The 14,580-nt window shown below is 44.0% G+C and overlaps 1 protein-coding gene across 2 annotated transcripts in view; it reads left to right on the top strand.

Moving 5' to 3' along the window:
- Nucleotides 1-14,580, top strand: part of znf385b (zinc finger protein 385B) — a 32,489-nt gene that overhangs the window by 8,386 nt on the left and 9,523 nt on the right. The window contains exons 3-5 of one of the 2 annotated variants that reach the window (XM_069533263.1): nt 4,111-4,230; nt 4,311-4,454; nt 4,554-4,670. In XM_069533263.1, coding sequence (XP_069389364.1) covers nt 4,113-4,230; nt 4,311-4,454; nt 4,554-4,670 — 379 coding nt within the window. In that variant the 5' untranslated portion in view covers nt 4,111-4,112. The remainder of the gene's footprint in view (nt 1-4,110; nt 4,231-4,310; nt 4,455-4,553; nt 4,671-14,580) is intronic. The other variant, XM_069533264.1, reaches the window with a different exon arrangement.

Genomic DNA, 14,580 nt, shown 5'->3' on the forward strand with positions numbered 1-14,580 from the left:
TCGGCTGTGCACATGAGAGGATTAAATTTTACACAAACACGCTACATCACTTTCTGAGCACGATGCAAATGAAATCCCTGCTTCTGTCAAACTGTTTCTGTTCAGCAACAGACCGAAGTCAAACACTCGTTAATAACTAGGATGGAACTGGAGCGCGTCCCTCCAATACTACACAACTGTTCAGCTCTTATAGCAGAAAAATAAAAGGGGAAAGGAACTCAATCATACAAAGTCATAGATCTCAACATCATAAATATGTTTTCACATCAAGATCTATTTAAAAAATCCTTAAATGTTAAGGACAATTATAAGATTTTATATGGCTCCATGGTTCCCCGTCCTTCCACTAATCTTGGTACAAATCAGTTCAGTGCTAATCCTGTAGGAGGCAGAGAGGGTCCCCCCCTTAAAACCAGAAGGACGGTTCAATCCCCGGCTCCTCTGTTCTACATGTGCATGTGTCCTTGGGCAAGATACTGAACCGCAAACTGCCCTGACGTCTGCTGATGCCACATGAACGGTGTGAAGCGTTGTGCACAGAGCAACGTGTGAATGGCTGAATGTGACCTTGACTCTTAAGAGCCTTGAGTGGAACTGGACTGGAAAAGCTTTATATTCCATTTTCCATTGAATCATATCAACTGAGATGATTCTTATAACCTCACCTCTAAATTAGAAGATTGTTAAATGACCCCGTTTAATACTGAAAACTGACCCACTGATAAAAAAAAAGCTTTTTATACGTGTTTGTATTTTGTATTTGCAGTACGTCGCTACATGTGGATGGATGCATTATCTTTATTTTACTGTATCGTCATGTGTCCCATCCAAACTGCCACGTTCATCTTTGACTCTGACCCAGAGAGTTTTCTCCGAGACCTGGTTTAGCTCAGGTTCACCGAACAGCAACAGGAAGATGTGAGTTGGTCAGTAGCTGCTTGTCAAGAGCGAGCCAGGAAAAATAACCTCCCGTCAAACTTTTATGCCCTGAATTCAGTCTGTCAGGTGGGCCTTCCTCCCGACTGAAGAAAGCCAGTGTTTCATTTGTGGGTTCAGGTCAGAGCTGAGTTTAGATCGTGAGGTTGGAAATGACTGCAGAAATATATCAACATGTAAATGGAGGTTTGAGTTTTTCACTCTGGGATCTGAGATTCCTGCAGGGACGAACATACACACATCAAACTGGATCGAGTAGTTTGTTAAAGCCTCTCTGCTGCTTCTGGCCACTGCTCTGTTTACTGTGTGTGTGTCTGTGTGTGTGTGTGTGTGTGTGTGTGTGTGTGTGTGTGTGTCTGTGTGTGTGTGTGTGTGTCTTGGACCACTGTCATTACCAGCGATTGGCCTTAGGGGTGAGAGACAGCCACTCTAAGACCTCTCTCTCTGTCTTGTTACATCTCCATTAGTTTCTTTGTCCTGTCCTCCCCTCAGGTTAGTGTGTGTGTGTTTAAGTGCATGTGTATGAGTGTGTGTGTGTGTGAGTGTGTGGGTGTTTGCATGTGTGCGTGTCTGTGTTGTGCAACCTCTCTCGGGCAAAAGAAGACATACATCAGTGCCCCCTCTCAGTGTCGCCTTCCCTTCATCTTTACACCAGCAGGATTCAGGGATTTCGTCCAGTCGTCCTCGTTCGTTCACTCACTGACACCAGAACAGCTCGTGATCAAGAAAACACGAGATTCCACATCGCACGGAATCTGATTGTGAAAAGAACGCATGGTAAAAGCCTCCGCTCTCTGCTGAACACTCGCACACTGCAGTCGTGTGTTAGTTCCTGAAAAGCTGACATACATCGCAGTCATGAAAGATTTGGCCCCAAACAATAGTCACATTGTGTTAATGGCTGCACACGATGGTGAGTGGAGGTGGCAGTGCTTCTTTATTTTTATACATTAAAACACATCTGCTGTGTTAACACATTTATTTTCCCTTTGAGGTGTATATATAAATCAATCAATCAATTAATGCATTATTATGTTTCCCAAACAAAGGAGGCTGTGCTTTCATCTCCTTTGTTATTTTACAGAATTACACAAAAATGATATGATACGATTTCCATGAAATGTTGTGGAGGAGTGGGATCTGACCCCGATGAAGAACCAGAAGGTGGATTTCTCCCATGATCCTCGTGGTCAGTCAGGGGTCTCCCTCCTCTGGGTTTGGTTTTCACAGACTGAGACTCTAACGTCCAAAGAGACGATGTGTCTCAGCAGGTGTATTGACTTTAAAGACCTGGAGACGAGACGGTGACATTGAAACTCAGCGAGTCTCTTTGGAGTGTTAGACGTTTTTGTGTTGTGAAGCACCGAAGAGGATTTTTCTGCTTTTCCTCTTCAGTCAGAAATCACATTGTTATGTGTGTGTGTGTGTGTGTGTGTGTGTTTGTGTGTGTGTGTGTGTGTGTGTGTGCGATTATAACCCGCAGCTGGCCTCTCTGATTACTGACTGCCTGGTCAGCCTGGATTAGACTCTGCTACACACACACACACACACACACACACACACACACACACACACACACACACACACACACACACACTACAACAGAAAAGGTAAATGCTCATATTTCATTTCACTTTGATGCAGTTCACTGACTTGCTCTTTCTTTGTCTGCATCTTAATCTGCAGTATATACGTGTGTGTGTGTGTGTGTGTGTTTACCTAAGTGTGTGTGTATGTAAGTGTGTGTTGTGTAATTCCTAGCTCAATAGAGCAGATACATTTAATCCCCCCCCCCTCGCTAAAGCTGATGTCAGCATCAGCTGGCTCTCATTCTCTGTGTGTGTGTGTGTGTGTGTGTGTGTGTGTGTGTTTTGAGCTAATTCATCACAGTGGCAGATTAACCAGCTGTCTGCAGAACATAAAGTCGACTACTAACAACCAGCTGGAGGAGAGAGAGGGAGACAGGTAGATGGAGAGAGAGACGGGTGTGGCAGAAAGTGATGAACGGAGCTCAATGCTTTGTGAGGCTCCGTCACCACAGACGAGTACAGACTTCAGTAACTTCACGAAGCTTTGAGCTGCAGCCAGGTTCATCACAACCTCTCCAGTGTCGTTCATCCTATTTACGGCGTGTTTCTGTATTTGCCTGAGTTGTGACGTTCTGCTGCGCGAGCCGTCAGATTGATGAAGATGTTTTTTTCTTTTTGCACAAGTTTTCTTATTTTGCTGTGCGTTCTCTCGGCCACCGTAGTCTTTGCACATGAATAGCGGTTGTGCCGGCTGTGTGTGAGGAATAACAAAGTGTTATGTGAATGGGTGAATGCACTGTAAAGTATTCACAGACACATTCACCACTACGAGATTTGAGGGAAATCAGTGAAGACGTAAAATAACTCGACTCTGCCTGCCTGGACTTTGGACACACACCACCCACCATAAAATAAATTCTGCACCTGAGGGAGGCTCTGGGAGCTGAGCTGTTAGCCAGTTAGCGGAGCTGCTTCAGCTGGAGTCTCCGTGTAGATTCCAGAGATGGGGAGACCTTGGTCTTCTCCTCCCTGCAGCTCTCATGGCCGCCAGCAGCTGCTGTAACATCACGTTCGAATTAAAAAAACTGGGAAACAGCTTCTTCTGTGTTATTGCTCAGTCGTGTGTCGTCAATAAGATAATGAGCTCATTCCAAATCCCTGAGGTGAACTTAACACAGAATATACAGTGGTGATGACTGTAAGTCAGGGACGTAAAACAAACTGAGTGTGTGTGTGTGTCCTGTTTGGATGTCATGTGACTTGGAAGCACTGACAGGACAGCAGATGGACACAGTCATAGACTGACCTACACACACACACACACACACACACACACACACACACACACACACACACACACACACACACACACGCACGCACGCACGCACGTCATCTGCTCTTACTCATTACCTCATCACTCTCCCTGTGAGCGTTTGATGCTTCACACTTTGCATCCGGTGTCATTCAGGCGTCTCTGAGTCTGTTTGTTCCTCACTGTGTTTATGTGAATGTTCACCGTCACCTGCACTTCACACTTAGCTGCTGTAACTGTGTCTCAGTGGTTCCTACATCACTTGAATCTTCTACATATGAATTCTAACATCAGTCATTTATGTCCGTTTCTCTTTTCCTTCTTCTCCCTCAGGCATGAAGACTCCTCTCAGCCCCCCTCGGCTCTTTGCCTTCGGAGGGATGTGTCAGGAGCTGATGGAGGCACCTGCACCTCCAAGCATCAGTCTGTCCGTCCTGCAGACTCCATCTCCGGGTGAGCGATACGTCCCGTCCTCATTGTTTTCACTGTAGTTTTCCCCTCCGGTAAAACTCACCCTTGTTGTTTGCTCCCAGGTCAGGGCGGGGCCTACTCTCTGTGCGAGGTGTGTAACCTGCAGCTGACCTCTGATGCTCAGGCCCAACTGCACTACAACGGCCGGTCTCACCTCCGGAGAGTGAGACAGATCCAGGCTGGAGAGACAGGAAAACACACAGCCGGTACCTCACGTCTAATATCTGCTGTAGTAGGAGCAGTTCATCAATGTCAGCTCCCGTTATGTGTTTCAATGTGTTTTAACTGGACGTCTTTGACTCCAGCAGGGGCTCAGTCCAGGTCTCTTCCACAGGCCACAGGGCTCAGCTCTCGGCCTGCAGGACTAACTCTAACCCCAGGCCTCAGCCCGGCCCTCAGCGCTCCACCAAGCACAACTGCAGGTAGGACCAGCGAACACACCGCGGAGACTACACCTGTCGTGCCTGTGCATGTCATACCTGCGTGGGAGGAAGACGCCGAGTCCGTCTGTACTCCTAATGCAAGCACTATGACAGAAAGGCGTGCAGGTTGTCATGGCAACCAGAGGGACATTAGGAGCTAAAGCAGACATGAATCTGTCCGTCTGATGAGTGAGAGTGACTTTGGCTCGTCCATCATCAACAGCTGCTGCCCCCTGGGACACGTCAGAGAGTGTGTGTGTGTGTGTGTGTGTGTGTGTGTGTGTGTGTGTGTGTGTGTGGTCAGTCAGCTGTTTTTTCCTTCCTCTGCTGTATTGGTCGGTGGTAATGGGTCAGTGAATTCAACTGTAAAACAACATGACCTCATCCCTGAACGTGATTTGCGCTCGGGTGGTGGTGAAGACAGCGACTCCCATGATTCCACGCTGCTTCGTGATGTCATCAACCTAGGTCTTTTGTCACTGTTTGAAGTGAGAGACCCCTAGTGGCCGGCATTTCCAACGCCCTCTGTTGACTTAATAACAAACATAGCTGATCCTTGATTTGACCTTGTGATCAGACAGGAAACAGTTTCCGAGCGTCTGCGCTGATTCAGACCCAGTTTTTAAAAGTCACACTGCTGATCAACAGAGTGAGATCACGCTGTGAGATGTAAAGATGTTAAAGTGGAGCAGACGACAGCAGGTTATTAAAGTGGGACGCAGCCCTGTATCCATCGCCACGAAACCCTCAGCGGTGACGTCTTTACCGTGTCAGTCACATTTTGTCGTGGGGTTCCAGTACGTTCTTGTTTTCGTGATCAAAAACACAAATTAGAACTTCCGTTGGAAATCGAGTCCTGACTTGAACAGACTTTCAGGGTTGACTGAAAACGTACAACTGCAGTTGAAGTTTAAAAATCTGTGAAAAAAAAAGAAGAAAATAATCCAATTCATCTAATTACAGCATGTGAGACGATGTCAGGGAACAGACACACAATCTCAAACTGACACACTCACACAGATGTGTGTGTGTGTGTGTGTGTGTGGTTGGGTGTGGGTGTGTGTGCAGCAGCTGTAATTACATACTGTGTGTCTATATCAGTGTACAGGCTACAATAACACTGATTAAAGATTAAGTCTCTTCTCTCTAGTGGATACACACACACACACACACACACACACACACCTCAGCCTTAATGGTCATGTCTCTCTCTCTCTTTCTCTCTCCATTATGAGATGCTTGCTCGACCATGAAAAGCTCTTTGGCCTGAACTCAGCTCCTGCAGGCAGCTTCAGCCTGAGTGTGTGTGTGTGTGTGTGTGTGTGTGTGTGTGTGTGTGTGTTTGTATGACAGTGACCTGGCTGGCTGAGCAGCCTATCAGCGTTCAGGTCAGATGACATCACGGCCAATGCAAATAGTTGTGCTGGAAGGGGACAGACGACGTGATACGTGAGCTCCTCCATCACTGAATAAAAGAGAAAGAATCAGTAATTTTCTAGTTTTCACAGATTATTTTTTTTAATCTACAAATCAACAAACCTGTATAAACATACTCTAGTACAAGTACAAGTACTGCAAAATGGGAGTTGAAATACGGGAAGTAATTCTAATATTTGAGAAAAAACACACAGAAGTTGTCAGTGGCTTGAATTGAAGACCTGAGAGAAAAAGTCTTGTTGTAATTAGTTGGATATGTTTGTTCTCAGTTGTGTTTTCTCCTGTGTGTCAGTGAGTGACCACTAGGAGGCAGTCCACACACACACACACACACACACACACACACACACACACGCACGCACGCACGCACACACACTCACTAATGAAAGAAGTGAATTCCCATGATCCACATTCTTACTGCAAATGAAGAGATGAACTCACATGAGTCTAATAACATTTACAATATTAAAGGCGGCTCTCCTCATGATTCCTCCTCTGCTCCTCTCCTGTCTCCTCATGTCATCTCTTCTTCTTTCCTTTTCCCTTCATTTCTTTTCTTTTCTCCATCGTAATTTACTTCACTGTAAATGTTTGAACTTAATCAGAACCTCAGCGTTCCCGATTAAAGTTCTTAAAAACAGTGAAGATGATGTGTGTGTGTGTGATTACTTGAGTAAACCATCTCTAATTATCTCTCCTGGGTTAATAAAGTTGCACGTCGTCCTGATACCTCGTACATAATGAGAAAAATAGACAGTTATTATAGGCAGTTATTAATAGACACACTTTGCAGTTGTGCGTGTGTGTGAGTGTGTGCGTGTGTGTGATGGAGAGATTGAGCAGGTGTTGATGTGTTGTCTTGCGTTGATGTATTCAGCAGTGTATGAATAGACTCTGCTGACAGATCCATGCACTTGCTGCGGTACGGTGCCCAACAAATAAGCTCAGAGGAGAGAGAGAGAGAGAGAGAGAGGTATATATGACCAGATTTGAACCCGTGATGCTGCGTCCACATGTCACACGCGTCTGTCATCGGTTACCACCATTAGACAACTCGTAACACCAGAGGAGCTCCTGGGTTCCTTTGGTAGCGCTGGTAGAAGATTAGGATAAAACCTCCTAACATGTTCCTGCATGTAATACTTGAGCTGTGACAGCAGGAGACGGGTGGAGACAAGTTGGAGCGATAATTGACAAGGGAGAGCCAGGGAGAGATAGAACAGGACAAGAGAACAAGTAGAAATGAGCAGTAGAGCTCTGGAGGACAATTAGAATGGAAGGAGAGGAGACGCTTTTTCTATTCCTCTAGATCTTCCATTAGTTTATTCATTTTCTGTTTCAATTTCTGGTCTATTTTCATTCCGTGTTTTGTTTTTGACAATGAAGGAACTCAAATGGTGTGTACCTCCCTTATTTCCTCTCCTCCTCCTCCTCCTCCTCCTCCTCCTCTTCCTCTCTTCTTCTCTTCTCTGAATCACGGTGCCGTGAACTGGCTGACAGCGAGTGAGCAGCACTGAGAAGAGGGATTTCCATTGAGACAGAGGGGCTGTCATCACCGCTCACCCTGAATATCATCACCTCAGTGACTCACATACACTGTCTCTGTCTCGCTGTGTGTCGGTCGCCCTCCTCTACACACACACACACACACACACACACGTGTTTACACAGACAGACAGGGAGACGGCGGTCCTCCTCTGTGTGGTTTGTGTTTTCTCTTTGTTGCTTGTTGTAATCGCGGGAGCAGATGATAGAGAGGAGAGGGGAGAGCAGGAGGAGGTGAGACAGCTGTCTCCCTGTTGATGATGTGGAGTAGTTTCCTGAGTCGAGGTAGGAAATCCTTCTCATGTCTGTTTCTGTTAAAGCATGTGTTTTCTGTGTCAGGCTGCATGTATGTACAGTGTATGTACAGTGTGTGCACACTACAGGTGTTTGCTATGTGGGTGTGTGGTGTTTTTAGGCGGGGGGGTGTCGAGGACCCGGAGGTCATGACCTGCACCCAAACCTTGAACTGAGGCTGTAGTCAGGTGGTTTCTCTGCTCACAGTGTGGTTAATAATTATAATTCTTCAAAAGGTGCTTCATCTCAGCACAGTTATCAAAACAGTAAAATCTAAATGTTGAATTTTCAGTTTTCTCCCGATTCATTGAAGTGAAAAACATTTCGTCCATCTGGTTTTCTTTGGACTCGACATTTATGAGCCGATAAAAATCATGTAATGAAACAGCAGCAATTCTAAATAAAAGGTACCGTGTCTCTAAACAGTCGTGTCTCTTGGCTGAGATGTTAAAAGTTACAAAATGGATAAAGAGACGATGTGGAAAAGGCTGAATTTATAAATAAATGTTGATTTTAAAAGACTAGAAATCTTCTTTAAAAAGTTAAAGCTAGTTTTACTGTATGATGTTGATTTTTATTATTATATTCCATAAAATCTGAACGATCAACATGCAAGTAATATGTGAACCTATAGAAAATCAATAAACCAAATAAAACCAGAACACTGTCGAGACCTCCCAGACGAGAAAACTGTTATTCCTTTAACTGCTTGGTACCAATTTTAACCTTCCAGCTTCGTTGTGTTAAAGGAAAGAGTAGGAACACCAGAGTCGGCACGATCCATCCTCTGGAGACCCTGAATGTGTAAAACAAATCTTTTAACCCTCCATCTAACAGTTGTCGAGATATTTCTGTCTGCAGCAAAGTGAGCGACAGACTGAGAAAAGTCCACACTCTGCAAACAGCAGGTCTGTTTTCATCTGCCATCATCCTCTCTTTCTCTAAATGCCAACTTCTGTCGCAGTTTTTTAATTTTTTGGCTCAAGTAAAAAAGAATGCACCTGAAAGCATGTGGGTTGAAATGTAGCTACTGCGGAGGAAGAGCAATGAAAACCAGGATTTTTGCTCACTTCAGATCTCTGCTACAAACACTTGGACACGCTGTGCTGCCTCGTTGGTCTCTCTTGAATGTGACGGTCCTCCTCACGTGTGCTCGACCTGGAGATCGGCCTGCGTTTGTTCAGGAGAAGTATTTACAGGTGTGTCGGCAGCTGGGTTGAACATTAAAGATCATTTAGAGACGATGGCAGCGAGAAACACAACATTGGAATGTGAGACAATAATGAGATCGGTCGTCTGAATCTGTTTGCTGACATCTCTCTCATTATAGATAGCGTGACTGCTGTGATTACCCACACACTGCTGCTCATCACCACAGCTCAGTGTGCGTGTGTGTGTGTGTGTGTGTGTGTGTGTGTGTGTAAGACAAAAACACACAATGAATTCCCTTGTCTACCGTGTGTCTGGATTTGTTTCTGCAGATTTAACATACACTTCATCCTTCACTGTTCAGAGAGATGGTTTGTCACTGAGACCTTTAGCTTCTGTTTTCTCAGTCTGGCTGCGTTCGCTGGGTTTTGTCAGAGGAGCTGAACTCGGTGTTTCTCCTCTTTTAGATGAATAGATAGATAGATGACTTTATTAATTCCCCATGGGGGAAATTAAGAAAGTAAGTAATTACGTTTTTACGAGAATCCGGATGATGTGTTACGTCTGTGTCACTGTTGCGGCAAGAAATCCTTAAAATGATTATATATATTTTAAAAAAGGACGGATCAGATAAGAAACTCTTTGTTGTCCACATTTACAGCTGGGGATTATTTTCATCTGGTAACTGGATACTGGGTTTTTAATCTATTGATTGATTTTTGACAATATAATGTCAAAAAATAGTGTCAGATCCATTTTATAATCCTTTTACAACCCAGGGTGATGTATTCATGTAAAGTTTAGAATCATTTTTGTCGGGTTAAAACCATAAACCCTCAACATACCATCAACCATTCATGCTCACATTCACACCTATGGACGGTTAACATAGAAAACCCATGTAGACATATCAACAACATACAAACTCCACACAGAGACGCCCTGGTCCAGCCAGGAGTCGAATCCAGACCCTTCTTGCTCTGAAAGCTCAAACCACCCAATTTTTTCTATAGTTAGAAATGATTTTTAAATAACCAGAGTCTAAGGATTTCAGTTTACAATCATATTTGAAAGAAGAAGAAGAAGAAATAAATTAATTAATCAATGATCAGAATAGTTTACAAATCATTTTCCATCACCCTAGCTACACGACTTTATGAACTTTCTTTTCTTTTTCTCAGTCATCGGTCCGCTGGTTTTTTTTCTGTCCAACACGTTCATGTAAATATTTGATTCTAATGAAATTTGTGCTGCAGGTGATGATGCAGTTCTTTTTCTGTGAGTTTCCACTGTTTCCTACTTAGTCTCAGACTGAAGCTCCCCTCTCTGCTTTCATACTCCTGATTGGCTCGCTGTGCGTGTGTGTGTGTGTGTGTGTGTGTGTGTGAGTAAGTAGGTCACGATCAGAACACGCACACCACACACATGCATGCTCGCTCGTTATGTTTCTCTGCATAATAATAATAATGCGGTGTGATGTCTAACGCTGCTGTCAGCAAAACCAAACTCAGGCTGTGTCTCTCCACCGCTCTCGCTCTCCGTGGATAAGGGATGTTTGAGATGCAGATGAAGGTGGTAGGATGGTTTCTCCTCCCAGTTGGATCAGCGGTGTATTAATATCCAGGCTCGGTCTCCAGCCGCAGTGGTTTGAGCAGCAGTGTTTTCTGCAGTGAGGGATCGTGTCATTGTTCTGTCAGGACGTCCGAGGACAAAACTGGGACCAGTCCAGCTTCACCTGCGTTTACTCCTTTAGATAGAAATGAATGAAGAAAATGAATTTGTTCATATTCAAACATTCTGGGGGAAACTTGTAAATGAGATGCAGAGCAGAGTTGGAGTCCGGACGTGGTTATAGTTGCACATAATTATTTTTTCTTAACCAAGGCCCCTCGAGAGGCCCCCTCGTTTCTTTTGGAATAATTGACTTTCAATTCTACTGATTTATATGAAAGAATAACACAAGATGTTCCATATTTATTTATGCCAACACAGAACCCTCATGCGTCACGATCATTTTAATGGATGACTGGAAACTTGAACGTCACCAGATGTTCATCTCCACAAACGATTCATATTTGCAAAACAGCAGTGGATGAAAAATCAACATTTATTTGTATTTGCTCCTGCAGATTTCCACAAAATTCAGTTTGCTGCTCTGTGCTCGGATGGAAACATCTGATATCGCACTATATTTGTTTTAATGTTTATCACATTCAAACACACACACACACACACTATTCCGTGTGAAACAGGAGATGGTGTGAACCAACAACAACTGCTCTCTGGTCTCATCGCACACACAGACACACAAAAAGCAGTGAGTGCAGCAGGGTAATTTCATCTTTATCTTCTAACATAATCTGTAAACTGTGTGTGTGTGTGTGTGTGTGTGTGGGTGTGGGTGTGAGAGAGTGTGTGCGGTCGCTCTCTCTCCCCCTCAGTCGTCCTCAGGGATAGAGTTTCGTGTCTCTGGAGGAAATGGCAGCAGGGGATTAAGAACTAACACACACACCCACACATACACACAAAGAAACACACACCTGACGCTTAGGGTTCGGGGTTCAGATAGCGATGACACATGCCACTCTTGCTCCAGTCACCTGATACACTCGCTCTCTCTCTCACACACACACACACACACATGCAGAGTGAGTGGTGGGTGTGTTTGGCTTTTGCTCTTTGGTTTGTAAAAAAGACGGCAGCAGAGGACGGAGAGGAGGCAGCGGAGTACAGTAGACGACAGAACGTGTTACAGTAGAATCTACAGTAAAAACTGTCGGAGGGGGAGAAAAGGTTAAAGAACAATAAAGGAAATCTGGATCGAGATAAAAAGAAAAGGAGACGTCAGGTGCAGGTAGGAAACATCTTCATCGCTGCTTTTCTCACTTCCTGTGGGCGGCTGTCGACCACCAACCGACCAATCCCCAGCTCCTGCTGTAGTGTCCTTGGGCAAGACACTCTGAACTCGTGGCATGTGCATGAATGTGGACGGACGTATGGTTGAGACCATGAAACGCTGTTTGAATATAATCTGAATATCGTCTCTGCGTCTGTGCTGCTGTCGGCCTGGTTTGAATTTACAGCCGGTGAACTGCACCAGATGTTTCTCATTTCTCTGCCGATACAACGAAGCCGCAGCAACAGTCGGTTGATGGTGTTCTGATGTTCGCAGCACAGTTAATACTCTGCGCCCGGTTTTATTAACTCCGACATTAGTTAGATAAAAGGTATCAGTCGCCAAGAAACCCAGATTTGTTGCTTTGGTACATGCTTCACAGCTCAGTGTCTTCATCTCCGCTAAGTCCCTGTCTGTTGGTTTGTTGGTTTGTTGGTTTGCTTGTCAGATGTTTCCATGAAACGTAGTCACAGAATGTGGTTATGAGCCGGGGAAGAACCTTTAATTGCATTTTTTTAACATCATAATTGATTTCTCAGAGATTAATCAATATGCACTTTTGTGCAGATCTAAATAAAAATGCTAATCTAGTGAATCAAGTGAATATATAAGGGGAGATTTTTTAATGAGCATCCAACTTATTCTGACCAGTCTACATTTTATTTTGATGGAATGTTCAAATTTAAATGATTGTATTTTTGAAGGACTTTATTTCTGTGATTTGAAGTTGGTATGATATTCTCTGTGTGTTGCGTTTGTGATAAATGTCCCACAACAATTAGTTTGAATATTTCTACTAATAAGATTGAGATTTGTGGGAGTGAAAATCCTTTTCAAAAATCCTTTAAGCCTCTAGCGTCTAACTTGCCGTGTTCTGGTTTCCTTCAAAGGTCGGTGCTGTCGACGCGACGTCCAATCGATCACCTGTGTTGTTTGTGTCACAGCGTCAGAGCTGCGCTGATTTGTGTCTGCAGGATATGAAAGTATCTCCGTCACTCAGAAATAGACTGAATGACTGAGACGCTTTCAAATCTGCTTCAACATATTTAGAGGGTTATGAAGGCCACTGCACACACACACACACACACACACACACACACACACACACACACACACACACACACACACACACACACACACACACACACACACACACACACACACACACAAATGCATAGAGCAGTTGAAAGATGAGTTGTTATTGGCCATCGGGTTGCTTGCGTACCACTCTTATTTTAATTACACCTACTTAGCACTGTATGTGTATGTATGGGTGTGTGCGTCATCTTTTTTCTGACCCCCTGTCAACATGCAGATGAATTATTCTGATATATATATATATATATATATATATATATATATATATATATATATATATATATATATAAATGTGTAACTTATTATTTTCACTATCAATTCATCGGATTGTTAAAAGCTCAAAACCCAAAGATTGAGTTCAAGGTCACTTAGGCAAAGAAAATCATTAGATTCTCACATGTCATGTAAAAAATATTCAAAATAGCTGCCAATTTATTTTTCAGTTGATCGCCTCACCAGTCAATTGACTGATCATCGGCTCTAATGGGATTTATTTCTATAAAAGTGCAGCAAACACAAAGTACTGCTCGTGCCAGAAACACCAGAGATGCTGTGCCCCAGTTTCTACAACTAACTAAAAAGTTTTGCGGAGCTTAATCAGCCCCACGTGGATTTATATAGCAGGCTGATGTGAGTGATCACATAGCAACCGCACTTTTTAGTAACAGCGTGTGTGTGTGTGTGTGTGTGTGTGTGTGTTCTGTGTGTGGGGTGTGAATGCCAGAGATGACCCTGACAGCAGCCAAGTCATAAATCTGACCGCTGCAGAGATCAGAGAGTGACCAACAGGAAACTGGATGCTACGACTCAGAAAGGGTTTAGGATCAATTTATAGACCGTTCGTCCAAACCAGCAAGCAGCAAACGTTGCACCAGTGGAGAATCTGTGGTGGTGTTGAACGTGTGGGACTGAGATACGGTTGATTCATAATGATTTAAACTTACAAATAAGATAAAAGGATTAAATTCTTTGGTAAAAGTTTAGTTTATTACTTTCACCAACAAGGTTTGTCTGTTCGTGTGTCGTTTAACAGGGTTATGCAAATACTGGACAGATTATCATGAAACCTGTTGGAAGGAGAGTTTCTGTTCATAACTGTCCTGAAACAGAGAAGCAGAGAGAGCTGGTTTAACTTCCACCAGCCAGACTGGATTGGATGTAGTTAACTCACTCATAACGGGCAGGTGTCGCTCAGAAGTAAGGGCGGGTTGTTCCGAGGCCGTTCGAGCGTTCAGCATCATCATCAGTGTTTATTTACAAGTGGCTTCCACAGATCTTTCTCACCAGTCACCAGCCGCCTGAAATAAAACTGACATGTTACTTGATTGTTGGTCACTTCTCGTGGCGGTTTGCAGACTTCCCATGTGAACGCAGTAGCAGATGTGTATCAGTATTTATAGAAGCTTCTTAGAACAGCAACCTACTGTGTGTGTGTGTGTGTGTGTGTGTGTGTGTGTGTGTGTGTGTGTGTGTGTGTGTTAGCGGGGGTGT

This window comes from Paralichthys olivaceus, chromosome 10 (assembly GCF_024713975.1).
Source record: "Paralichthys olivaceus isolate ysfri-2021 chromosome 10, ASM2471397v2, whole genome shotgun sequence".
Classification (NCBI taxonomy): Eukaryota; Metazoa; Chordata; class Actinopteri; order Pleuronectiformes; family Paralichthyidae; genus Paralichthys; species Paralichthys olivaceus.